This window comes from Stigmatopora argus, chromosome 15 (genome assembly GCF_051989625.1).
Source record: "Stigmatopora argus isolate UIUO_Sarg chromosome 15, RoL_Sarg_1.0, whole genome shotgun sequence".
NCBI lineage: Eukaryota > Metazoa > Chordata > Actinopteri > Syngnathiformes > Syngnathidae > Stigmatopora > Stigmatopora argus.
In genome coordinates this window covers 8,694,383-8,721,474 of record NC_135401.1, presented here as the reverse complement: position 1 = coordinate 8,721,474, position 27,092 = coordinate 8,694,383, and the positions used below count along the sequence as shown (strand labels likewise).

Below are 27,092 nucleotides of genomic sequence, written 5' to 3'. Positions count from 1 at the left end.
TCCCGTCTGAGTCTATTTTAAAGACCAGACCATTACCACTTTTGGCCTGATTCTTCCACTTTTCTTGATTTAGCAACTTAAAATTCATTTATAGTACAATGCTAATTTAAACGTAAAACAGCCTGTTCCGCTAAGTTCTAAGATCACCATCTTAAAACAATAAAGCACTCTTTAAACACTCCTTTAACTGTAATGACAAAATGAAACTGCATAATAAAAAAGGTGTGCTCGAGTTTTACCACACATTTCCATTGCCTGAACTTTTCTGTCTCAAGCCAAAAACATCCTCACTTGCTGCCTCTTCTGCTTACTTGTCTGTTGACAATTCATTGATGATCCATTTGGGCGTGATGGAGCCAAGTGTTTTCTACTGCATTGAAAGTGAAAGCTCTTACTTTACAGATCCACATTCTTCTTCTCTTTCCACTCGCAAATCTGAACCCTACCTGTATAAGGTATATTGTTGGGGTCCTAGCTCAAGTTTCACTTCCTGCCATGAGTTAAAAGTCTTAACATATGTCAGATGCTGGGACACAGGAAAGACCCTTCACCTTTTCTCTCAGTTTTTGTGACTTTTTCAACTTTGGCTTGCAAATACTTCAACAGCATGTGCTTTGGGCCTATAAATTACAGAAGTAAAAATGCATAATTGTTTCCTCACCCATGTTGAGACGTGTTAATGGTACATGGTGACATTGGCTTTTCCTGTAAGGGCGACACACAAGTTATGAAAAACTTCCCGCTGCTAGCATTAAATCCTATAGATCACAGATGGTCGCAATAGGAAGGTCAAGGCCTCTGATGAACTCCCATGGCTCAACTAGAATTGTGATAACATATATATCACCTTCTCCGTTGAGGCCCTCATATCACCTCCACACCCCCATTAGTCTATGACATCAGTCGTCTACAGGAAACAGAATGGGGCAGAGCAGGATGTGTGCTGCATGTACATCATCCCTAGAAAGGTCAGCTTGCTCTCATTCAGTTATAAAATCCCATTGAAGAAGACACCTGGATATCAAGAGATAAAATTGTAGTGATAAAGGTGTCCGACTGGTATCTTATGACTGAATTGTTAATGAAAAATGTTTTTGCCTGTCACGCGTGGTTGGTCCTCGTAACTTATAGGAATCTCAGTGTTCAAAAACGCAACTCGTAACTTTTTATTTAAAGCACAGGCTGCCGTTTCAAAGGCCTTATTTCCTGCAGTAAAGCAATATAATGCAATCCAGCCATACACTATATTGGCTCATAAAAAGCTAACATAGTAAAAACACGATGGTTGAGAAAGTATGTGATTAGCCTGATATGATCGGTGCTGTACTCATTACCAGATTGCACCACTTGAGTTTGCTTAATAAATCAGGACATTTGAGTGTTTATTAATTTATTATTAACTTGTGTTTGAGTGCATTTTGATTGCATTTTGAGTGCCTGGGCTATTTTCAGAATGGAGGTCTTATTTCTCCAAATCTGATCTTTTCGTCATATCCGATATTTTTGTGTGATTGTTCAGTTTCTATAGCGGTCCGAAAAGTGGCGCACATTCGTCGAGGAGCTATTGTAAAACATGTCACAACAATGCGGTCAGCAAAGTGACCTCTATGTGCAGCGGAAACATTCTAAAAGAACAGCTAAGGACATTTAACATGGAGGCTTGTGATTTTTTTTCTTCAGGGATTTGTCTTAAATCTTTTGCTGAAGTCACCGGATGATTATACAGAGGTCTAGGAGTTTGTCCTCCATGTTTGTTGTAATTGCTAAGCAATGCAAATTGTTGTCATGAATTCCAATTTGGAGGCACTCGACAGTTAAGACTGCAGATATAGCCTGAAAAATGTGGCCCTTTTGGGATTTAAACCCATACACACGTGTCATAGATCGGATTTGAAAGTATCTACTTTCATAAAACTGAATTCGTTTAGAGTATCAAGAAAATCATCTTTTCAGGTTGTAGAGAGAACATAGACTTTTTCTTTATTAACAAGTCAATTGAGTTGTTGGTACTTAGCATATTCTTACACCTTGCGATCTATTTAATTGGCATGCTGTATCTGGGAGGAATCTGAATGTACTGCTTATATTGGAGCGCTTATACGATAGAGTTTAGATACAGTCAGTTACAGTATATTCCAATATTTTTTTTCCTGTTACTCAACCAACATCCAATATTGTTTTACCAGGATTGTTGATGTATCGGTGTCTTGACTGATATATTTCGAGTACAAAGTGGTCAGTGGCTTGATTATGATTAGAATTTGACAACAGAGAACAAGTAACATAAAGCTAAATGATCCTCAACAATGTTATTTCTGCATTAACTCTTAAGACCGACATGCAGGATGCATGGTGACTAAGGCCAAGCGCATGTGTGCGGGTTGTTGACTCAAGGCTTTGCACATAACCACACAGCCATTTCTCAGAGGAAACTGTGGTCATAGTGGGAGTTCTTCTTGTTAATCATGGATCACCGGTTGCTTTCACTCCCATTATAGACAAACCACACCAGCAGCAGCAGCAGCAGCAGCAGTGCAGGCTGGATCTGCTGTCAAAATCCTGTTGGTGACCTTGATACCTGTATGAAAATATAGTTCATGAACAGTGCTGGTGTCACTACTCATTATCACAATGTCAAAGCGCAACAAAAGGTTGGGTGATTTTAAGGATTGGTTTGAAAAAAAATCCTCCTAACTCTACATGAGTTAAATTGACATAGCACCTGACAGTCTGGTCTTAAAAGGACATCATCATTTTGTCTTTTGGCAATAGTAGTTCCATCTGTCCAGAGTAATTATTTACTTTAAGTTCAGATGTTGATTTATTGGAAATAAACTTGGAAGTAGCGTGGTGATCTCTCACTTGTCCTGTAAATTTTATTGCATGCATGCTACATTAATGGTCCAGTTTTATGTGCATGGCTTAACATACTGTTATTCCAAAATCAAGATAGAAGAAAGTCATTTTCTCATGACAGTCTGACAGAATTCGTTTAACAAAAGAATAAGTTTTGTCTAGGGAGGAAACCAGAGTACCTGGAGAAAACCCACACAAGCCCAGGAAGAACAAACTCCAAACAGTGAGGACCGACCTGGGATCGAACCCTTGACCTTCGAACTGTGAGGCTTACGCGCTAACCACTTCCCCGCCAGGCAGCCTCTCCCCTCACTGATCTTTATTTTTTTATCTAACACCAGCACAAGGGAAGTGTTCCCAGTTTCACTCACTGTACTTTGCTTGACAAGTGTGACATATTATGTGTTGAAGACAGCCCAAATGTACTGTAGACTGAACTGCACTAAGCTTAGCGCATTAATATTGACTCAGTCGAGCCAGAAAAAGTAGCTGTGTTTCTGTCTAAAAATACAGAGCCAAATGAGTCCCATGAGTATTTGGCTTCCTGCTAGTCCAGGGGGAACAAAGGACCATAGAGAATCTAGCACTCAGCGTGGGACAGATACGTCTTTCACTCCCACATCCCATTTCTCTAAAGCCCTGTCTACAACACACTCTCTGGGCAGCAGTGTCAGGCGGTTGGCCCAATTTCATTGGGCAAATCAGAGCAGGGGACTAATCGTTTCTAGTGCCCTGATTCAGGCATGCCAGGAGACCTTAAATGTACCCCATTATTGTTGGAAAAGATATAATCAAATATTGTGCGCTCACAGGTTCCAAGAACCCTTCTTTGCACTCTGAAGCGATGCTAACACATTGAACAGTTCCATTAATCGGCTATACCGGAATAATACTCCACCTGAGAGCAGTCTGACATTTGACACTCAGAAAAATAGTCGAGTCAGCAGTGGCTCTTCCTGCTGACCTGTCCTGTGGCATTTTCCTAAGTGAATGATCAGAGCAACTACAACAGACCAGCAAGGATTGAATTTCCCCTCAGCTCACAATGTCTCCAGACGTTATGATTGTAACCCTTGAACCACAGTAACCGCGCCACTGTGCTTCCATCGAGGATCAGACCTCTCCTAATTTATTATGTCTTTGGCGCCCTAGGAGACAAAAAGGGAACTGTTTACCCCACTACAGTTGTGTTTTATGTGCACGTCGGATTCTATTATAGACGGTGTAGTCAGTCATCCAGGTCATGGTAATCCTCAAAAATTGAATGGAAGGCAACTAGAAATGTTGTTGTTAGTTTTGTCTCTGAAATTGAAAGCCGTTTGAGCAGTTCAGTTGTCTTATATTCAGTTTTTGATACTGTGATATTTTATTTTATGTTTCTGGTCCTGGCGGACAAACCCTCGGGAAACCGATTTCTTTGATCACATGATCAGCTGTTTCAGTACACTGTATGTTTGTTTATATGAATATCAATACAACCAATGTTGTATTGCACTTGTACCACTTGAACCACTGCACTTGTATCATTATCATCATTACAGACCAGGCTCCCAATTAAGAACCAGATCTCATGACGCAAAACTCCTAACAGCAGTCCTACTCCGTTCCAACATTGGGCCAAGTGTTACAAAGTACTCAAATTGCACTATTATAATAAAATTGCATTCCTTCTCTTAATTTATCAGAGTAGCAGTTCCAACTAATACATTTTCTTATATTTATTTCTCAATAGCCTTTGCTGTTTTACGTTCTTGACCAGGCCATTCACATGAGCCCAATCCCCATTGGGGAAAAAGTAAATATGAACTATTCAATCCGAATCCACAGTAATTCATTTCACCCAGGATCTGGCTGCTACTAAAGCGATTCTTGGAAGGCTGTCCAGACAGAGAACATGATTTAATCCAGTCTCAGTGGCGGGTGTGATAAACCTTCGACACACCCAGATTTTCACAAGGGGAGATATTCTTACAGGGCCCACAATTATCTAACTCATAATGACTTGAGATTTTATCAAAAAAAAAAAACATCAACACAAAAGATTGACCCTTAATTGCTCACTGATGTTTGGCTTCATCCCTTGGTGTATTTTAAAAGAGTGCAGTCATTTTCTGTGATGGAACTTACTCATTTTAAACTACTGGCACTACTTTCAATAAATGTCATTTCCAAGGAGCGTGCATTTGAAACAAACCACTTTCTTGGATGCGCAACACATCGGTTGGTTTAGCTGGAAAGGGAAAATAAGCTTGCTTCAGCCAAAAATGAATACTACACAACTACAAACATCCCTGACTGAAGGCTAGTGCAACGCATCCTTTGGTCCTTTTACAGTAGTTTGTTATTGCAGGACGGTGCACTTGTTTGACCAAACTTAATTGGTGCCAAATGAATTTTCGCTGTTTACACGAAAAGGTTCTAAATTTTACCTACCGTACTCGCAGCGAATTTGAAAAGAATGGTGTCGACCTTTCATGGATTTTCATGATTGATGTTATTTGGATCTATACACGGTGAAATGGAACAGATCCCAGACGGGAAAGCAAGATTCCATTTCCATTTAACTAATGCAGGCCAGAGACGTTAAGTTAAACTCTCTGTGCCATAGTAAATTGATATGCTCTTAATGTAATGTTGCCTTTCACATCTTGTGTCATCTTATGTCTCCATGGTAGAGATTAAACTAATGGGTTATGTATATTACTAACACAGCCATACTTAATGGTTTTTTTAAACAACTTAATATATATTTAAAACACAGACGCCTGGAGTGTTTGGGTTGGCAAAGCTTGCGATATAAACTAAAGGTTTACTACTAGAGATTAAACTGTGAGAAAAAGCTATAATTTTATGTCTGACTTTAATGTGACAGTAGCTGTCGCTGAGTTATTTTTGTATTTCCAATTAGGATAAAGTCTGCCTCTGTCCCTTTACTCAACTTTGTTGCTAAGCGAAACATGCAACAACAACGTAATGAAAAATTCCCCAGGGTTGGATATTATATTTAACGGCACATGCTGGAAATCAAACCTCGGGGTTTTATTGAAAGAGTGACACAGGGCCTTGGTGGCAAACGATGAGTGGATGAGTGCTGTGTAAAGCCAGAGGAATGAAAAGTGCAACCACAAATGGTTAGGAATTCAACGGTGCAATGACTGGTGTATAAAAAAAGGGATTAATTTATTTTTCCCCGCAGAGACTTCTTTCACCCCCTAAAATATACCGAGACTACTAAGACAAACCAAATTCCAGACTGAACTCTTGCCTGTGGTCTGTGTGTGGTATATCAACTGTTGGAAAGCAAATATATCCCTACCAGAGTAAAAACAAATAGATTTGCAATACCCAGATAACAATTAATCTCATTACTTATCAGATATAAACATTTTAAAAACATGTTACTAAATGAAATTCTGGACTCCTCAAGTCATACTTGGCATCGGGGATCCAAACGTACGATAGCATCTTCACAGCTAATCTGGAATGTTTGCGCTTTCTTCAATATGCTGTAGTTTGTTTTAGACAGAAATGTATTATATTGCTGAACTTTAGATAGTAAAACTTAAACATGTGCATGGATGTCTTTTGAGTTATTGAATTACATCCCCTGGGACTTTAAATTAAGGTTTTCAGCCAATCAGGTCATGGTTACAGTATGGAATGGTTGACTGGAGTGGAACTGTACTTTTGGGTTGATTTTTAATTATATGTTACACCTCGTCCAAATATTTTTTTGAGGCAATTAAGGCATAAAGGTACCATTATCTGGCTAAAAACAGCAACCATGCTGTTGTTTAAGCCAACCAAGTTTGTGGTCTAAAGGAGAATAAATTCTCCTACAATAACCGGTGACTCAACTATAGGCACTCTTTTATGGCATCTCGGGAAATTTTGAGAGTTTTGTCTATCCCATGTGATGTTAGCCAGAAAAGAGTTAAATATTTTATTCATTGCGTTATTCAGCAGCCTGTTCCATTGATAAATCAATCCCTAAAACAACTGCAATATTTTTCTAGCAGTTGATTGGAAGAATATAGCGTGTTCATAGTTTCAGCTGCTCATGTTCTCAATTTCGGCTATGCCCTTCAGGCAGACTAATGATTAGCAAATTTGACGGCAAGCTATGAAATTAACTTTAATGTGTTCTCTAAATGAGATGAAACTGTCTAAACGTTGATATACACTTTTAATGATGGTCATTTACTTTCCCATTTTCATAGAAGCCTATAAATAGCTTTTTTTCTATAAAATGCTTGCATAAACCATTTGGCAAACATTTTTGGTTGGAAAAATTGTAATTTTATCCTTGAGTTTAAAAATAGATATCTCTAGTTTCCAAATGTAAACTTTTGTGGTTGTAACAGTTATGGCTGCTAAGGTTAGCGACTCATTTCTTTGCAGGTTATTTCTGCAAGACCTGAATACACATGGGATGGCCAAATTCATCAATTTTTTACACATTTTTTTGCTGCTGTCAGACTTCCCTGTTTCTTCAGTTTGCTCAGAACCAAACGATCCCATCCAACATCTCGGCGAGGTCCATATATCGGTCTATTTTCTGCATTGACTTCTAGAAACCCACAATTCAAGTTATTTGACATGGTTTTGGAGAGAGCTATTTTCACACAGATGGAAATTAAAAAAGAGCATTGCCAAGAAAGGGCTGTGTTCTGCTTCAGGGGCCAAGAAGGAACCAGAAAAAAAGTAATATCAAAATAACATGCCTCCTTTCATGGCATTGCACTTTAGGAAAAAGAAGGTGGTACTTCTGAAATGCATTAGCTTTAACTGGCAAATTCTGTTCTTCATAATGACTTTTATTGGAGAAACGGTAAAAAAAGGCCACTGGAGAAGTCTCTGAGCAAATGACTCAGATTATTGTGCAAAACCTCAAACACGTTTTGGGCTAGTCAGATGTTTTTGGTCACTGTGTTTTCGTTTCATTGTTTGAACTGAACAGGATTCATCCTTTTCCATTCACTCCAATTTCCCAGTAGACACAACACTGCTTATATCATGACATTTTTTTTCTTCCAAGTCAACTGAAATAGTCTTTTCTGGCACCTTATAACCAAAACCATCTAACCAAACAGCGTGACAATTCCCTACCCTTGGTATCGGTTCAACAAATCTTCAAAGTAGACTGACAAATTTAGCCTGGCTCCGTACTTTGTTGGACCCTATTTTACACATACTTCGTGCTAAGCATCAGCAGAAGCTCAAAGATCAGAGTGTTTTACTAACTTTTTTGAACTCGTCTTCCAGTTCATGGCTCCGCTGCAGCCTGAAGACCACCTCGATTCCAGCCGCATCTGGGTTTAGGCCGTGAGTCTGGAACTACCATTCATGCTGCCTATCATGTCTTCATGAGTGGCGAGCATCCGTGTGCCGTAATACTAAAAGTTCAAAGATATTTACTGTGACTGAACGCCAAGCCGTGGTTGTGCAACGTGCTGCAAGATTTACAGTATTTGTCCTTGCCCAGTTGCAATTCTTGGCCCTAATTGTGATTTGTCATTTCCGTAAAAATGATTCTGATTAATAGCTTTCCATATGACGAGAGTAAGAGGACCCGGTCAATCGCAATTTATTTTGGAATGTCAGCATTTTTTTTCATATCAAACGTAATGGATAAGTTGGACAGGCAGTCAAACGTAGCATCTTCTGTTTAGTGTAATTGTCCATGGCCTCTCGGAATTGTGAGCTTATTTCATTTCCAGTTAAATGCAGATCCAAATAATCTCGTTCTCCGTCTGTGAACTGTGCTCACATTTAGCAGTTTATTCATCAGGCTCATTGGGGGTTCAATTGAACATGCGTGGCCATCATTTGATATCTCAAACATCGTTCCATGTGTTTTTAAAAAATACCGGTGGCAGGTTATAAAAGATTGCATTCAATCACCCAGAACTAGATGGGGGAAGAGTTAGTTCCTCCTAATGATGACATCCAGCATGCAACATTGCATTTTCTCTCAGTGATCTCCAATCTGCAGGCAGAGGGGGCAGCTGTGAGCTCATGTTGGAAGGAAGTCGCTTCATAATTGGAAGCCATAGACGGGCAGAGTAACATCTGGCTAAGTCCAGGAAGAGAGGCAGGATGCGTGCAAGCCAGGTATCATTGCAAATGATGGAAAAAGCTCATCATGATTTGGATGAGACTTAGGAGCGGCGTTTGTGTTCCGCCTTTTCTGGCGTTCCCACCTTGACTTCAGCACCTTGTGTTTCCCAGTGTCACATCCAAATCCATAGGCGCCGCCCGAGGTCCCGGATCTAGGTCAGCAGCTGTCAACTACAGCCGTTTGACTTTTCAAAAGATGACGCAAGAGACCATTATCAGAAGTTTGTCTCTCATTTCCCTTTTCCTTTCATTTCTTCTTCCCGCCGACAGCAGGGAGGTGGTTTCTGGCTTGCTCCGGTTACAAAGAGTCATGCATTGACTTGCGTTACATTTGTCACTTCTTGGAATGTTGTTTGCGTGCGTGGTTTCATGCCTTTTATATAATGTGTTTATTTTTCTGGTTTTGGTTGCATCTGTTGGGAGCTGATTCACTGTATAAGTACTTGGCGTTTGGCTCTGAATCACACGTCAATTCAAAGTAAAGCGCAAACCTCTGCCAAGACTACAGTCTGCGTATCAAATCGAATGCTACCTCTTAAAAACGGTTTAAACAAATATCTGTATTCTCCCATATGTATAAAAGATATGCATAGTGCTTAGCAATTTTCTTAGACCACTGCTCAACGTAAGGTTAATGCCAAAGCATCAAAATATATTTAATGTTTGTATATGTGAATGTGTGCATTAATATTTCTTGATTACAGTTAGTATAAGTAGTTTCATCTTATGCTTGGTAAGGTAGAATTATGTTTTGAATTCCTCATTGTTGACAATATGGTTAACACGAGATCACTGAAATTGAAACCGTACTGAAAGAATAAGACCTGAATCATACTGGATAGCAGTGGTGTAATGAATTTGGTAATGAGACAAATTACATAAAGGATATCTGCCAAATTAAACTATTTGCTCATGAATGATCTTTTCTTACTAAATCTCTTTTGTGTCATCAAAAAGAATCTTTTTGGATGAGTAAGGGTCATGGCTTCTTGACTTGCAGCTGATGTTAGTTGAGACAACTTATGCTTTTATTATAGATTTCATTTCTGCAAATTTATTAATTAAGCAGAGGTATGACCTCAGGCACAATGCTCATCTCTTAGGAATAACTTTTTTTCTGTTGCACAGGCTCACCAAGCTTAAACCAATTTCACGCTGATGCACATGCATTGCTGATTGAGTGTATATGTGTGGGACTTTCGCTTTGCTCTGAGGTCATATGTTTGTGGTCTTGTGATGATGTGACTGACAGGACCCAAGTGAGACGGGGACCCCCTGATTCCTCCCCTCAGCTAACCGGGACCTCCCGTACCGTAAAGCGTTATCCGTCATCCTCTGGGCCGATCACTTCCAACGCATTGCCCAACGGCAACACCCACGGAAATGAGCGCAGGAACTTCCATGGACAAAGAAACGGGCATGACAACATTCACTACTTCAACGGTCACAGGTCAACCGCGAACCACCAGCTTAATGGACATTTCAACAATGCACTATCGCCAGCAGGTAAAAAAATGCACACTTGACATTTGTGCCCAGACTTGCCACTTCAAAACAAACAATACAGCTTATGTCAAAATACATTCTGACAAATCCTGCTGTGTCACGGCTAAGTGGAACATGGGCTGCAAAAAAGGAAAAAAAAATATTGGCAGCGTCCCAGACTAACTTCGTGTTTATGCTCAGCTGTGCCTCTCATCTGCACGCTTGCCTTTGCTTCAGTACGAGCAGAGTTAAACACATAATGTGTCCTTCCCAGTCCTTCATAAAGAATAATTTAAAAGTTCATTTTATTAACTAACTTAAAGTCAAACTAATGTCAGAATGCCTGTTTGTCTCTTTTATATCAATTGCCGACATTAGATGTCCATTTATTTCGAACTGGGAGGACAGCCACTCCATAATTCACTGTAAATGATCACTGCCAGTCCTCCCAGTTCAAAATATTTTGATTTCTATTACAGTCAATCGCATGGGAAGCATTAACAGAAGGCTGGAAATCCCTGTGGGTGTAACAATACAATGATCTGGTTCAATAGATCAATTGGTTAAGCAATAATCCAATCAAATTTACTGAAACGCAAAACACATAGAAGGGTTTTCATTCAAATGTCTAAAACGTTGATAAGAAAAAAAAATCTAAATTGCCTAGAAATTTTTTGTAGTTTTTCCTTTCTTTGGGTCACAGGTCCCTGGGTGGCCTGGTGGCTCAACCGGCCCACCACATAATACACTGTGACCTGCAAAAGTAAATCGTATGCATTGACTTAACGGTTCTTCATAAAATACCAAAATTGCAGGCTGACTTCACTTTTAATAAACGTTATTACCTATTGCGTTTTTGTTTTCAATTCCCCTTAAAATGAATTGAATATATTTTTAACGGAACTGTTTTTACTTGATTCTCTCGTCAAAAACATATCATTAAATTAGTCATGTACACACATTTTTGGCACATACAACCCATTCTGAACATTTTACAATATCTGACGTGCTTCCTTAATAAACCTATTCCTCTGTCCTGTTTTTCCATGATCTTAGTGTGCACCACAGTAACAACCAGCTCAATTGAACTCAACATTCACTTGTCCTCACCTCTCGTTACCCCTCTCTCATACACCCATCCAAAACACCCTCTCGCAAAGATAAAGGCGCTGGACACTCGCCACCGATCTGCCGTGTTTGCTGGCCTGCACTGCCGTTGCTCATTCACTTTCAACGTGCCAGCGGCGATTATCCGCATACGCCCTTATGAGCTTATAAACTGCCCCTTGCTTCGCCAAGAGATGAGTAGACTGTCACCGTGAGGAAGAAGAAAGAAGCATGGAGCTTGACTCCATTCTACTTCTGATTTTGCTCCTTCTGAACCGACTGTGCGTTTGCTTTCCAGGGGCCAATCTCACCTCCAGCCTGGACCGGATAAAGATCGTCTTCACACCCACCACGTGCCGCCGTGTGTGCGGCAATGGCCGTTGCTACAATAGCTGTGAGAAAGGGGACGTGACCACTGTGTACAGTGAGACTTCGCAGCAGCAACAGCAGCTGCAGCAGCAGCAGCCAAAGACGCCAGGCTTCCGACTCTGTGAGTGTTGACTTCAGAGCCATCACTTTACCTTCAGTTTTATTTTTTATTACCGCTTCTTCTTGCTTCTTCACTTTCCCTTGCCTCTTTTCTGATTCTCACACACAGTCCCCACAACTCCATTCTTGGGCATTTTTTTATGGGGTGAGACTGACAAAATGGGTTCCAAGTGTCATGCTGTCTCTCTTGAATACCAAAGCCTTGAGAGTAGGAGGTACAAAGAAAAAAATCTGACTGTCAAAGAGCAACAGAAGTTGGAAGAATGAGTGAAAAAAAAGGGGGTAGAAAAGATTATAAGCAGGCTCTAAAATAGTGCTAATCTCCCCAAACACACATACGCATACACACCTTAGAGACGGTGGTCCCACGCTCCCACCACTTAGCCCCATCGCTTTGCGGTTTACACCTCGCTGCTGGCCCGACCGTTAACCATTTAAAATGCTCTCTGGGAGAGCACAGAGGAATGAAAGACGAGAACGGGCGCGCCGGTAAAACAGAAAGAGCGGCATGAACAGGATTTTACAGGGATTACATTAAACCTGCTATTTATCCGCAGCGCTTTGCCTCCAATTCACACAGCAGTGTCCGTGGGAAGGGAGGGGGTCCTCAATGCCAAGGGCAGAGGCTGTGACCTTGCATGTTTTTATTTCTTCAGTTGCAAAGGTCCAGCTAAGGCTCAGACTAATTACTGCTTGCGGATTAGTAATGACGACGTTACATACCACACACATACAAGGCCTTTCTGGTTACATAAAAACAGGTAAACAACTTTTATAGGGAATATAGCCTTACAGGCCAAAACATGATGAGACCCAGTCACAATTTAGCTTTAGTGTTCTTGGTGAAGAAAGGAGGTTTCCATCTGAGGTTTGAGAGTATGTGCCTTGGTTCATTTTTATATTTCTAAAAGAGCTTATGAAATAAGCAAACACTGCACTCCAAAAGCTAGCGTTCTGCAAGTGGAAAGTATCGGGAATAGATTTGAAATGCTTGATCATTTGCACACAATTTGCCAGTTTTGTTTGAAAACCTGTATCATTCAGTGAACAGGAGAGGTGGTAGCAGACAAAATTACACAAAACTAAATATTGATTTGCTTTTTACAGGCTGAATGCCTGTTAAGTTGCCTTTCAGTTGTTGTTGTTCTTGTGGACACTAGCTTTGAAGTCCCCTCCATCATTTGTGAACTTGTTAGCATAGACCAGTGAATATCTATCCATGGAGCTACATATTTTATTTTTGCATTAGAGCTGATTGATTAATTGGGAACTTATTATTGCCATAGGACACACACCACATAAAATTGTTTTGCAAACACTAGAGCTCAGTTCAAATCATTACCAAATTTATTAAAATCTTCGTCTTGAGTGTCATCTCTAAACAACTTAGCTCCATTTTCAAATTTTCATCCACATTTCACAGATTTTGAAGACTTTGGCCGTCGATTAAAAAATAGTCTGGTTTGTGGAAAGGCAGGATTTAAATGAAGTAGCCATGCATTCTCCAAAAAACGATAAGGATGCAATGCCATGTGTCAAATTTACTCCCTGAACTGGACTCTTGAAATGTTTACAGCATTTGGTTAAGTCACTCAAGAATGGAAGCAGTTTCTTTGGAAATATGTCATTTTGAGATGCTTTCCAGTATGCAGGTCCATTAAAGCACCTGATTTATATGTCTGTTAATTAGTTTTGTAAAATGATATACACTGCTTAATTCACTAACATTGACCTCTGGGCAATGACATCATACTTGTGCCACCTACCCGAATGAGTATAAGGATCATTTTATATCCTTCAAAGCTCACCTCTATTATGTAAAAGTAAATTGTCTATAAAAAGGAGGTGGTCTTCCATGTTGGCTTGCGTCCGGTTATCTCTTGGGCGTGCGTTCTCATCAAGGAATGTCAAGAGGACGGCAAACAGTTATCTCATCCTTTGGTTATGCTCCCTAACATTGGTGCAGTAAAAAATCTGGCCGTGTAATTATCATAGGCTCCCTTGCGTGCAACAATTACTTTTAAAGCATGACATCACAAGGGGTCGACTCTTTTTATGTAGGGAGAAACGTGATTGTTTTCTTTTTGTTTTGTTGTTTGAGTGTTTTTGGAGTAGGCGCATAGATTGGCACAGTATGAAGTCTACAGTAAGTCTATGAATAGTTCCTGCTGCCGGGTCGGACTGGTTTGGCACAGACGAGTGCGAACCTGCATCCCACTTTGAAAGAATTTAATAGCCCCCGTGAGCTGATATTAGAGCCAGCATGTCTAATCAAAAGAGGTTTTTCCCTACTCCTGAATGGTAACATTGGTAAGACATTTCTACTCCAACTCTGTACTGATATAGTCAAAAACTATTATTTTTAAGCCCAATTGCAAAGTGGTTCTGTGCGATGCGGAAGAGAATCTTCTGTCACAATAACCATATGCCACAATTATTTTCTGTTAGCAACTGATTCTTTCCCCTTGTAGTAGCTTTTGGAATAAAAAGTCAACCAACATCTCAATAAGAGCTGTTTAGAGTCACAGTTCTTGTTTTTATCAGTCCACATGCCTTTTATGATAACTTTGTTGAAGTTTCAATTTCCTGATTCGTGCTTGGGTGATACGGAAAACACCACCTGTTTTTTTGGCATGCACATAACTGGCCCTTGAATGCTTTTAAAATGTCTTTGGTGTGGAGAGATTTGTCCGCAGCAGCATTTCTCTGTTTGCAATCTTTTTAGAGTGTAGCACCTCCTTCATAACGCTGCAGTTTCCCTTCGCCATCCTTTACGCTCTGCAGGATCTCATCTCTCTCATTGCTAGTGTTTTATTTTTTCAAAGCAGCGGAATTTTCTTAACAGTCGAATTTGTGGATGAAAGTTGGCTTTCATCTCTCTGTGAAGGTAAAATAGTTTATTACTGGTACATGTCTAATCCATTCTATTGGCCATTCGTTTCTCGCGCTCCCAATTCAAATAGTTTAAAAATTTTGCGTCATCATTGATAGTCACTGAGTGCAAAATCTCTTCCCCATCTGCAGTCTTTTGTCAGATTCCCTGTCGAAATGGAGGCCGTTGCATTGGTAGAGACCAATGTTGGTGTCCATCCAACTCAACTGGGAAGTTTTGCCACTTGCCAACTCAGCCTCACGCCAGGCCCACGAATCACAAGGACTCCAGAAATTCTGGACCCAAATCTCCTTCCCACTCTACGTACACGCTACCACTCTCCAATCAGCTAGGTAAGTGCACACTTAAACCAAAAAAGGGCATTCACATGAATCTGTTTATCTATTGTCTTTGAATCACTCACTCTACTTACAAAAAACATGCTAGGCCTTGATTCCATTGTTTCCCATCACAAGATCAACTTCCATCTGGTCTGAGTGTTGCACTTTTAGTTCTTAAAAGCAGAGGCAGAGAATTTAAAACCTTTTTTTGGCGCTGACGGCCAATAAAAATATGAAATGTGCTAAACGGCCCAAAAAACTTCGTGTTATAAATGCACAGAGGCAAGATGCAAGTTCATGTGCTCTTCATAAGGTCGATTTCTTCTGTCACACTTTGATTCATTATGGTGGATTCTGAGAAAAAAAATCCCCCAAACTCCCCAAAGATAGATTCTTCCCCACAAGTTAGAAGACTAAAAGCACTCTGCTCATTTCAACAATTTTTCTTTCAGATCAGCATTTGGCCTTTTATGTCTGATTTAAAGCTGGAAATCCAAAGCACTTTATGGTTTTGTTTTGTACTGTCGCTATTTTTTTCTATTGCCACAAATGAGTGAAAAAATATATCTAAGCATATACTAGCTGATTGCATTCTTTTCTTTGTATATGGTATGGATAGTAGCTGATTTGAGTGAAGTCCCTAAGAGTTAAAAAGTATGAAAAAAAGACTAAGTACTTAATCATTGAACAGTGACAAAATTTCCCCCAATGCTGACTTGCCCTATTTTTTTGCTAATTGGTGATCTTTTTTTCTTCCAGTCTCACTCCACCCATCCTTGGTTAAAGTCCACATCCAGCACCCGCCGGAGGCCGAGGTCCGCATCCATCAAGTGGCTCGGGTCCAACCAGGGCAGAGGTCTCCCAGCACAGAGGGGGCTCATTCTGTCCAGCAGCGCTCACAGCCTGGGAATGGCCACGAACTTGCCATCGACCACGGCGGCAGAAATGGACACGCCAGTGTGGACGGCCACTCCAGATCGCATCACCATCACAACGGGCATGTAGGAAGATGCTTTCAGGAGACGGTTGATGGACAGGTATTATTATCGTCTTTTGTTGGTGTTAACCAAATCCTGGTCAACCCCATTATCTCTCCTTGTGATTTTTCTGTTCAAGTTGGCCGTAGTTATGGTACATGCCATCTTCAGGATTGTTGACATGTGATATGTCCTGCAGTACATTAAGAGAGAAATGTCTCAAAATCTACAGTTATTGGAAAACATTTCCCTGCTAGTTTAAAAACCACTTTTAATTGGAGACTCAGTTTTTCCAAAGGGTCACGAACACATTGTTCAATCGAAAACTTAAAGGACAACTGCATATATAGACTCAATTTTCCCTGATGGTAAATGAGATCATACCAATGTCACTCAACTGACATGACTGTCCTCACTCCTTGACATGATTGACCATATGTCTCTCTTATATGAATGAGTTTTTTTTTTACTCCTGATTCACCCGGACATGTCCTGATCTGTTAAATCTCCCCAGAAAAAAACAAGTCTTTCCCAGATTCAAAGATATTGGCGCAATGTTACCAAAATGTCACTACAGTATAATTACACAGAAGACGAAAGCCATGCCCACCTATCTAATTTGGTGTGCCAGTGTTGTTTTCTTTTTAGAACATTTTTGTTAGGGTAAAAAAAAAATCCTTCTATATCACAACAGTTATGGCTCCAGCTTGGTCCATTGAGAAAGTTTGTGTTTACTGCACTCCCATTTTCCACAGTTTTCCTCTCTTTGTTTGCCAAAGAAAAAAAGAATGTTTTCTGTGTTTGTGCTCGAGATTCATTATTCTCTACTGGCCAAAATCCACTGGATTCTGCAAAGAATTTTTCCTAATTAGCCAAATGTGATCCAAATGCTAGGAGGTTTAAACCAGTCTCCAAAGGTCCTTCTGTTTTCTTTTCACTTGCATTTACCTCCAATTTTGCAGGCACACTTATTACATACAACTTAATTCCCAAATTAATTACACATGTATTTTTGTAGTGTGGCAAGCCACTACCAGGCCTAACTAAACAGGACGATTGCTGTGGAAGCATTGGATCCTCCTGGGGTCTCAACAAGTGCCACAAGTGTCCAACCAAACCAAGTAAGCCCACACTGAGCAGCTGAAATGAACTGTACAGTACATCTGTGTCCTAATTTTGAATATTTGCCCTATCCATTTTTACTACTGATATCTGGGAACTAGTTGATTGTTGGCTGGCTGTACAGAGAGCTATCAGCAATAGTACTCAATAATTTTTGGATAACTACTTTAGTTGTGATATACACATCTTCTTCTTCTTCTGGCTTTCAAACGTGTACTACATTTGTGTTTATATGCCGCTATTTTTACCAGCTGTGACAGCTCAAAGAAAGCAAGACCACACAAATGAAAGGGCGAGTCTCCTACACTGACGTCTTTGGTCTGTGTAGCGTTCACTTCTCGTTGGTGTCCAGATTTTATTGCCTATTTAGCCATGACCTAACCTCCCCCATAACCACTGCAGTTTACTACTGTCAGTCCAGGGTACGCACCCTTGCCTTAAAATGACTGCTATAGGCTGACCAACCTTTTCAATGAAACTATTCCTGATATTAGACACTTATATTATAAACCATCTTTATAGGTTACTGTATTAAACCATAAATGGTCAGAGAGCGCCAGGTGGGATATGTTGTGGTCATTTAAGACTATCCAATCGTAATTTTTCTGGTGTCTTATTAGTTTCTTCATATTCTGGTTTTGTCTGGCGCAATAACCTCAAACCGCAAGCTGTAGTTAAGCCCCTCTTTTCTTTTTAAGGGGGTTTTTCCATCTAGATTTATGTTTACGTATTGTTGCCTTTTTCGTCCGTGGTCACGATTCTAATTTTCAACTGCTTTTGCTTTTAATTTGTGTATATTTAGAGCTATTATCTTCAAACACTACTGCGGACTGGATAGTGGGGATAATTACCGGAGTCAGTCGTCATTAGATCTGCAAAATGACTGTGTAGCTTTACTGTACTAGAGTAGTAAAAACTAAGTGTTTTTTTAGGGAGGGTGTTCTATATAAAATGAAACTTGGGAAGCATATTAGAGCATGAAAATGAGAATCTGGAGCAGGCACCACCCACCGCGGGGGCATAAGGAACCAGTCGTTGAGGAAATGAACAGGCGTATTTCAGCTACTTTCCAACCCAAGCTGCGGTAGGTTTGAGAAACAGCAGCAGGCTGGTTACATGCTGACAAGCTGGGTGGGTGGTGTCACCTCTTACTATACACTAAGACTCTTACTCGAGCTGACAGTCATCTGTGTGATTTGAGGAGGTGTGTGTGTATGGTTGAATTTGTACCCACACTAAGCCAGGGGGACTTCAGCAAGAGAGGCAAGTGGAAAACAGCAATAACAGCACATTTGTAATGTGCATTTTCCTGTCTTCTCAATTGTTTTGCGGCCTAAGCCACAAATGTCAGTTGGCTGTCAAAGTCCTCAAGCTGTGTTTAATACCGTATCTAACCAGGCCTTAATCAGAAGCAGACATCATCTTTCTGCCTCCCATCCATTCATCATATATCTATTCTTTTCTCATATCCCAATTCTCTCCAGGCAACACTCTTCCTGGGCTTCCAGATGTTCTCCTCTGTTTCTTTGAAGTTCCGAGTAGAAGCACAAGCGTGTGCTCGTCTTCGTCATGTTTGTGGTATACTGTAGGCCTGGGTCCCAGGTCACACGCATGCTGCGAAGAAAGGGGAAGGAAAATGAGAGAGGGGAAAATGAAGTCATATTCAATGTCCCTCCAGTCTTGGAAGGCGCTTTAATAGAAGTGCTTTGAATTCCTGAGTGTTATTGTTCTCACTTTAGACACTTGGCTACATCTCTAAACTGCATTCATCCCACCACGGTGACCGGAGTGATATAGAACAAGGGGAAAACGGCCCCTGAAAAAAATGTTGCTGCTCTTTTCTTCTTTTTCTCTGAGAGATGGTCAGTTATCAATCTTGATCTCGAGAGAGTCATATAAAGATTTTAAGAGTCTCCCGTGTCTCCTGTTTAGTATGTGATAATATACCGTTACTATTTTCAAAATGTGACACGGCATTTAAATGTTTATAGCACGTGAGACACTATGGTGCTGGTTACTCTTTTTGAAAGTACTTATTTAGGCTAAAGTATTTCAGCCCATTGTGTGAAATGCTTTACCACTTTAGTGTTACTTTCACCACAACAACTGCGGAATTCTAAATTAAATTTGGCATCGAACTGGTTTGACGGGGGGGGGGATGAGTGCCACATAGACTGGGGCTATCCAGATTGACACGGTTTAGCAAAATCAAGATGACATGCCGCTTCAGTGGCAATCTATGAAGGGATCTTCAAAGAAGAGGGACCAAATGGTCAATTCCTATTACATTGGGATCATACAGCTCTAGCTCCATGGTGAGACTTACTTGGGCATGAAGAAAGTAGTTGTAATAATAGGATCCATTGAGAAATTGAACCACAGATTCAGGAAAAACAAGCACTAATGAGCTTTCTGCAACCGGCAAAGCCAGTGGTTTGCCTCAGGTAGTCTTTGGCAGATCTTATAAGAGTATGGGGTATTTAGACTGTGTAAGATTTTGTCCGCATTGGCAACAGGAGTAAGAATTGTTTCCACTGATTGTTGGACCTACCGAGGCAGTCCTTTCTTACTGATTCTACTCCTATCTCTTACAGAATGACCGAGTTTCTCTAGATAAGGGGTGAGATCCTTTTTCCAAGTAGATTTCAAGTATTTTGTCATCTTGGTGAACATTGAAGTATTAATATGGTAGCAAGATTGACACGCAGATAGGTGCAGTGTCTTCAATGATGAAGCATCTGCACAGGTCTCTCTGGGTGAAGAAGAAAAAGAGCCAAAGGATGAGCCTCTCCATTTACTACTAGTCAATCTACCTGAGCGCCCTAATGGTCATAAGATGTGTTGCCTAGATAATGGGGTTAAGGCAATAACAATATGAGTAGGAATGTATATATGTATGAACTGTGTGAAAGAACTGATTTTCATCTACAGGTTGTCTCTTAGAGTTAGGGTCAGAAAGTCAATCATTCAGGAGAGGCTCAGAGTAGAGCTGCTGATCCTCTGCAATGAGAGGAACTAGATAAGCTGGCCAGGGCATCTGATTAGGATGTCTCCCGGACTCCTCTATGGGGGGTGCCCTTAGACAATCGAGGTCACACTGGAGAAACTCTCAGCTAGCTTGAGAACAATTGGGTGAAGATCTACATGAAGAAACTCAGGTCACGGTAAAGTGATACAATACATGAAGATTGCGTTAATTTGATTCTGTACTCAACATTGAAATTGTTCCCAAGAGGTAGACATGTCTAAAGAAAAGACTATACTATCACCACATGGTTAAACAAATTTGTAAGACAAGACTGCCCTTATTGTAGTGGCTGGATACCAATGTGTATACCAACATCCTTTAAAACTTCTATAATTGGGATTGTAGGCTTATAATGATATTCATATCACCCAGAGAATCTGTCTTCTCTCTAGATCAGATGAGGTGGATGTTTGCCAGCACTGTGGCATTTTAGTGATCACTTTCTCTGTCAGGATGCACAAAAAGCTAACATTAGAACATCAAGAAAAAGGTGAATATGAAACATGGACATGTGTGTACAATAGTTGCATGAACACAGTCTAAGTTACTAAGAGAAAATAAATCCTTTCAACACTCAAAGCCAGGATTATGTTGCAAAGGTAGGGGTCATATAGGAATGTTTTTAATAAATTCATATCAGGTTCCCGCAGCAAACTTTTGCTCTGCCTTTGTATGTCGAGAATGAGAATGACCCTTGGCAGCCCTGCCTTTCATTCCGTATTCAACAGCAATTGGAATTCTACAGTCCATTTTTCTCTTCATCTGTCAATGCTGGGAAGCTTCCCTTTTTGATAATCATTCAGATGACGGGTAGTCCCATAGAAGCAGATCAGACGTCCCTCAGGGGCTTAAGGAAGCAACACATCCACTGGTGCCATGGATTGCCTGACCTGCTTGGGCCAACCAGTTCTTTGAGGTGCTTTTACACTGTCCTCAACTTCACCCCTTTGGGAGTGGCCAGGCCGCTTCACTCAGTTAGCTTCACATTGTCAGAAATTACCCTCTGACCTGCAGCTCACATGGTGTGAGATTGAGTATAAATTTGGAGACATCCTTCAATATGAAATCATCACTCTGCTTTTCCATCAGTTCCTCAGACATGATTTCTAACATTTGTGGAAAGTGCTAAACCCTGCATTTGGGCCTGCTTTTTATTTTCTTTGATCAAAGATGAACACTTGTACATGGCCAACGAGAACCAGGGGTGCTACATGTCTGCAAGGAAACAGATTGCCTGGAACTTCTCCATAGCAGCTTCTAAATAGAGTTTGATGAAGACCTCCAACACTTTAACACTGTTTGATACGTTATTGCTGACTTGCTATTGCACCGAGCTTTGAGCGATGGAATCCATCAGCTGTATTTAGTTGTGTGGTATATTAAGGCTCTGCGAGTCTTACCACAAATTGAAATAAAGCCTAGTTAAAGGCTGATACTGTTTCAAACTGGTGCTGCATTTCATAATTGGATACATGCAATGTTGAGCATATTTTTATTAGGAATGTATCCTGGCATGTCTTTCTTTGGAGCCATCCCAGGTGGTTAATGCGCCACAGTGAATTGGAGATTAGGGAGGAATGTAGGTCTGTTTCGAATGTGCGTTTGATGCGGCCTACACACCCGTCAACATTTCGCTTTTAAACTAAATTGTCAAAGTAAATGCTTGGAACGTAATTTTTTCACTCAAGATATAATATGAAAACAACTACAGCTGTAGTTATAATGGGTAAATACGTCCCATGGGTCATGTCTTTTGATGTTATGTGGCACGTACACACTAAAGTTAAGAAGCAAACCCGCATTGCATGTCCTTTTCAAATGCAGGATTTTGGTTCGAAGTTAAAGATTAGCCAGGAAAGCAGGGACACATTACATTCAGAGCCTTTGGACAGAACTGAATGGCGGAATGACGTGTGCCAAAGAGATATTTGCCTTTAAAAGCTTTCCTTTGAGGTGTTCCCTCAAATCAAGCACACTTTAAGGCCAAGAGGAGATCTCATGGAGTAAAAAAACTTCATACATTCATTGATTATTGTGGTGTGTGTCCCCTGGTTTCCTTTGTGTGCTACCAGTTTGTTCCGTGGCATTGGGTCAGGCAGCGAATTACTGGAAAATGGGTCCTGTGGAGGTCTTGGCTGGGATAATGGTTGTTTTTCTACAAGTAGGACTCCAGTAGAATAGATGGTTAGACCTTCTCAATTTTCCATCCAATAGAATCCATTTATATGTTTTTTTTCCTCCTCCATCATGCATCATTTTCGAAGAGAAGCCCAATACTTGAGAATCCTCTGAAGACAACTCTCGGCCATGCAGCGTGTAACTGAATTGTCTACAAGGACACACTAGTCATGCAGACTGACTGAATTAAAGGACAGTTTTTATTCAAATGAAGCATAAAATTGGTCTCTTTTCTCAGCCCTTCTGGCTACACTGCTTTCTGGTATTTTGCATAAGCCGCCCTTTCATTTGAATACCCACAGCATGGTCTTCCTTGATCCGAAAACCAGACTTTAATAAGATTTAAGATTGAACCGCCTATCAGAAACCTCCAAGAATTGGAATTACACCACACAAGTCAGGGAATTCAACCAAGTATTATTCAACAGTTGCCAGTGGCATTCACAACACAATTGAATGGAGACAGACAAAATTAGCGAGGGGTGACCAAGTCTTTTGTTAATCAGGGCTAAATGGATGTACAACAATTGGAAGTGTTTCTCTGTACATTCAGTGGATACAGACCAGTCTGCGTCGAAACTCATTGTAACCAAGGGTGACACTAATGATGCACAGCTTGAGCTCACTCTTGCAAGTCGCTGCCTGTGAAACCCGACGGAGACATTTTCTACTCAAATGATCGCAGGAGCCACCATGAGAAAACACGCATCATTAAATGATGCGAAAACAAGGTGTCCCCGAGATTTGTGTGCGACACTGGGAACAACTTGGCTTTATTTTTGCAGCATTAGATCTTACTTTACAAAACTCGAAACAATAAGATAGTTCCCTATGAGATGTCTTCATTGGATTTGGAGAGCCATGTAATGTCCTGCAGTAAGATTTTCATGAGCTGGATGTTGGTTTTTTTTAACCCTTTGTCGTTTGCAGCCATAACGATGCCAAGATGAACTCATTGAACCAAACCAAACCTTTCGTGTTGCAGAACATAGGTTTATGTTCATGACCGTTATAGAGACGTGTCAACAATGTTCCTGGAAGAGAGATACTCCTTTTTGTTAATAAGCTTTATTGAGACAGACCTCTCCCACTGGGTTTCCCTTGGCATGTGCGCTCTCCTGTCACTCAAACCAGACTTTCCCTCATCCTGTCTCTGCAGGAGGGCATGCCCAGCACCATGCCACAACAGCTCATTACTCAGAAACTTTGCAGGCGGATTAGGCTGGTGTGGAGGAACATGATGAGGTGGGCAGACAGGAGTGTGGGCGTCATTCCGACACAGGTCCCCCTCTTTTCTGACCCACTTCTGCTCTATCGAACCCTCAGGTACGCTGAACCTGCTTGGTCCACTGGGTCACAGCAGGACCAAAACAGTTTTCTCATTCCCAGAACGCTTCCATCTGGCACATTCCATATAGTCCTGGGAAAGTGGTGCAGTTTCATGACTGATTTGGGTCTTGTAATGACTTAAAATGCACTATATGGAAAATATCGAGAGAGCATGTCGGAAAGTAAAAATTCGCTCTTCTAGGATTTTGCTGCCTCATGCTTCTTTCGCAATGTCTGCCAAATCTGGGTTTTCCTGTGTTCTGTGTAACAGGCACCGACATTCTGTTAAATGCAGGGTAGAATTCAGGCAATCAAAAAAAAGGACCGCCAACAAAACAAGACCTGGTAAAACGAAAAATGAAGATTCAAGGTTTCTTAGGAATTCTTGCCCAATCTATGATTGTGTCATTATGGATTCAGCTTGTATGAAATTTGTGTATTCTGTCTAAGACGTTGATGGCCCGAGGCCTGATTGTTAGCAGCGGCTAAGTCATCACCCGTCGCAACAAATTGACAAATACATAACAAAAGGGAGTAGACTACGGGATGGCAGAAGGTAGATCATTGTTTTCCTTAGCCTGCTCTCTTCAAGATGAGAGAAATGCGTCTGGTCCTGTTTGTCTGTCCTCAGTAAATTAATAGATAATCACATCAAGCACAAGATTTTAAACTCGGCACACATCTGGTCTGCAAATTCTGGAGTCTCCAATCTTTTTTTCGGCTAGGCTATTCACTTTCTGCTTAATAGTGTTTATAGTGTAACATTAAATACAATGGGTGTCTGACGTAAACATCCATCTATTTTTTTATTCACTGAGCTATTCGTCAGTCATATGTATGTATATATATATATATATATATATATATAAGGTTTTAGGATACACTTGTTAGAAGTATTACTTTTTGTATTGTTAAATTATTATTAGTTGTTAAATTTTCAAAAAATATTTGCCTTTTCCATAATCTTGGAGCACCAATGTGACTGCCAAAGTTTGGATCTGACAGCGATGACCAGAACAGAATTATGGAATTACAGTGGAAGAAAATTGGTGACTCATGATGCATGATAAAGCAAGATAAAAGAAGTTTTTCCATAACTGCTTTAATATGCTGGACACACAAGCATGCACACGCACAGTGTGACTTTTTGCTCTTGCCACATGATTGACCAAATTGACCTGTCTGTACATTTTAATGGAGCATCCTGAGGCTTAACCTTGTGCAGAGTGACTAATGACCTGATGTTTTTCAGAGGTCTGTCACCAACAATATGGGTGCAGTTGGGCATGAACCGCAGTGCTGACTTATTTACTGCAGAGCTTCCATGACTTTGAAATGCACACACGCGAGACACATGATAGAATTTCCCGTTTTTGCAAGACAATCAAACACACCTACTGTGTCTTTGTATGAACATGGTTTTTGGCTTTCCCACAGGATTTTGGGGAATTGTAAGCGATAGGTGTTATTGCTACACTCGGGTAGATGGCAATTCTAACTCATATTTAAAATAAATAAATAAATTGTTAGTGGTGCTAGACAAACCTGATCTGCTTTAAATGAACTGTTTTTACATTGACCACAGGGCAACTTTGGCATATTCCCATTTATAATGCTCAAACTAAGGAAACAGATCTTTGACTTGCCTAAACTTTATTTTATTCATCCATTTTTAACTGGTATTTTTTATACGATGGTGTTTTAATACATTGCAGACGTATTACTATTTTCTTATAGTATTAGTACTTGTATATATATTATGCAAATGTATGTTTCCTCAAGGAATTTACTATTTTGAGTATTCCTGACTTATTTCATCAAGTTAAAAGGGTGAACTTGAATGAATGCATGATCAAGTTTCTGGGCCATACTTAAATTTAAACTTTAAATAAGTTTCCTGAACATACTTTCCCCCCCCCATGCCTTCAAAATAGCATACTAGAAAATGTCAGCCAGAGTGTTTAGCTCAGTTGTCTGCACACCATTGTGGTTTTATACATTATTTACTTAAACTGAAGTCCAATTCACTTTGAATATTGAGTTTCAACTACTTAATGGAAGTACAGTTTACCTAGAATTCAGAATTCAGACTACCTAATAATGTTGAGTTTACTTAAAATGTTGAGTTTTAGCAACAAAGTTGTTTTAGCTTTCCATCAAAACCTTAAAATTCTAGTAAATTGGTTCATCTGAAAATACTTCGATCTCTCAGAAAATTTCCGATCTGATTTTCAACGGAATTGAAACATGCTCATTCTCCGTGATGCTTGTGTTCAAGTGTGCATCCCCCCAAAAACATTGCTCTCTCTATTTTCTCTTCAGCATATGCAGTGATTTCAAATGGACAAGTGGAATGCCCTTTGGGATATAAAAGAATGAATGCCTCGCATTGTCAAGGTAAGCACCAAGATTTGATGTTGAATTGTGTTCTGAATGGGTGAAAAGAATCCATGTTTTCTCCTAAGGACTTCAATAACGTTCTCCTTGCTGTGTGTACGACCCCTGTGGCGCACAGGTCAAGACCACAATTAGCCTTTTTCCAGCAGCCATAGATTGGGTTCAATTGGTATCTTTAAGTATGTAGACTTATGTTCTACTCCGGCCCACACCAGGAGAAGAACAGATGTGAAGTTTGTCAATCCACCTGTTAAAAAAACCCATCAAATCATTCCTGGAAAAGAAAACGGTGTATTTTGCTTCATCACAACATACGCGAGAGGACTGGCTGTCAACTGTCTGGCAGGTTTTGCCAAAGCTGCCACACACAGAGTCTGCTTTGTGGACATTACATTATTCTGAACCGTGACTGCTCTGTAGGAGAGTTTACCTTTACAGGAAGCAAAATCTGATATTTGAGTTGACAATTAAAATAAAAAAACACTCGTTGTCCTAATCTGATAGGAACTGCTTGGCAGGTGATAGGTGTCCAGTCAGATTTGGAGCGTTGATAACATAAAAATAAATACAAATGATTGTAGAAAGGGGCACACCTGTTTTCAGCAAGATGTCTAACAGCTAAAATCATGCATCTTTAATCTAATGAAGCTTTTCCTATGCAATGGCTTCAAGATGTTATATTCGGTTGCCACTGATTATTTCTTGAATTCCAAAAACAGCCAAGCTAGCAGTTCCCCATGGAATATTTTTGTGATCATTTAATGTCCAATTCAGCTGTTGCTTCATTCCCA

The 27,092-nt window shown here is 40.3% G+C and overlaps 1 protein-coding gene and 1 long non-coding RNA gene across 6 annotated transcripts in view; one reads left to right on the top strand and one right to left on the bottom strand.

Annotated features, from left to right (window-relative positions):
• Positions 1-27,092, top strand: part of LOC144089865 (latent-transforming growth factor beta-binding protein 2-like) — a 94,844-nt gene that overhangs the window by 36,802 nt on the left and 30,950 nt on the right. For all 5 annotated transcript variants that reach the window (XM_077621089.1, XM_077621085.1, XM_077621087.1 and 2 more), the window contains 6 exons: positions 10,229-10,482; positions 11,867-12,058; positions 15,082-15,282; positions 16,030-16,307; positions 17,266-17,368; positions 26,227-26,301. In XM_077621089.1, coding sequence (XP_077477215.1) covers positions 10,229-10,482; positions 11,867-12,058; positions 15,082-15,282; positions 16,030-16,307; positions 17,266-17,368; positions 26,227-26,301 — 1,103 coding nt within the window. The remainder of the gene's footprint in view (positions 1-10,228; positions 10,483-11,866; positions 12,059-15,081; positions 15,283-16,029; positions 16,308-17,265; positions 17,369-26,226; positions 26,302-27,092) is intronic.
• LOC144089866 (uncharacterized) lies at positions 1,947-14,009 on the bottom strand. The gene is made up of 2 exons (XR_013305208.1): positions 13,866-14,009; positions 1,947-2,578 (listed from the first exon to the last, which is right to left on the bottom strand). It is a non-coding gene; the product is annotated as an uncharacterized LOC144089866 (long non-coding RNA).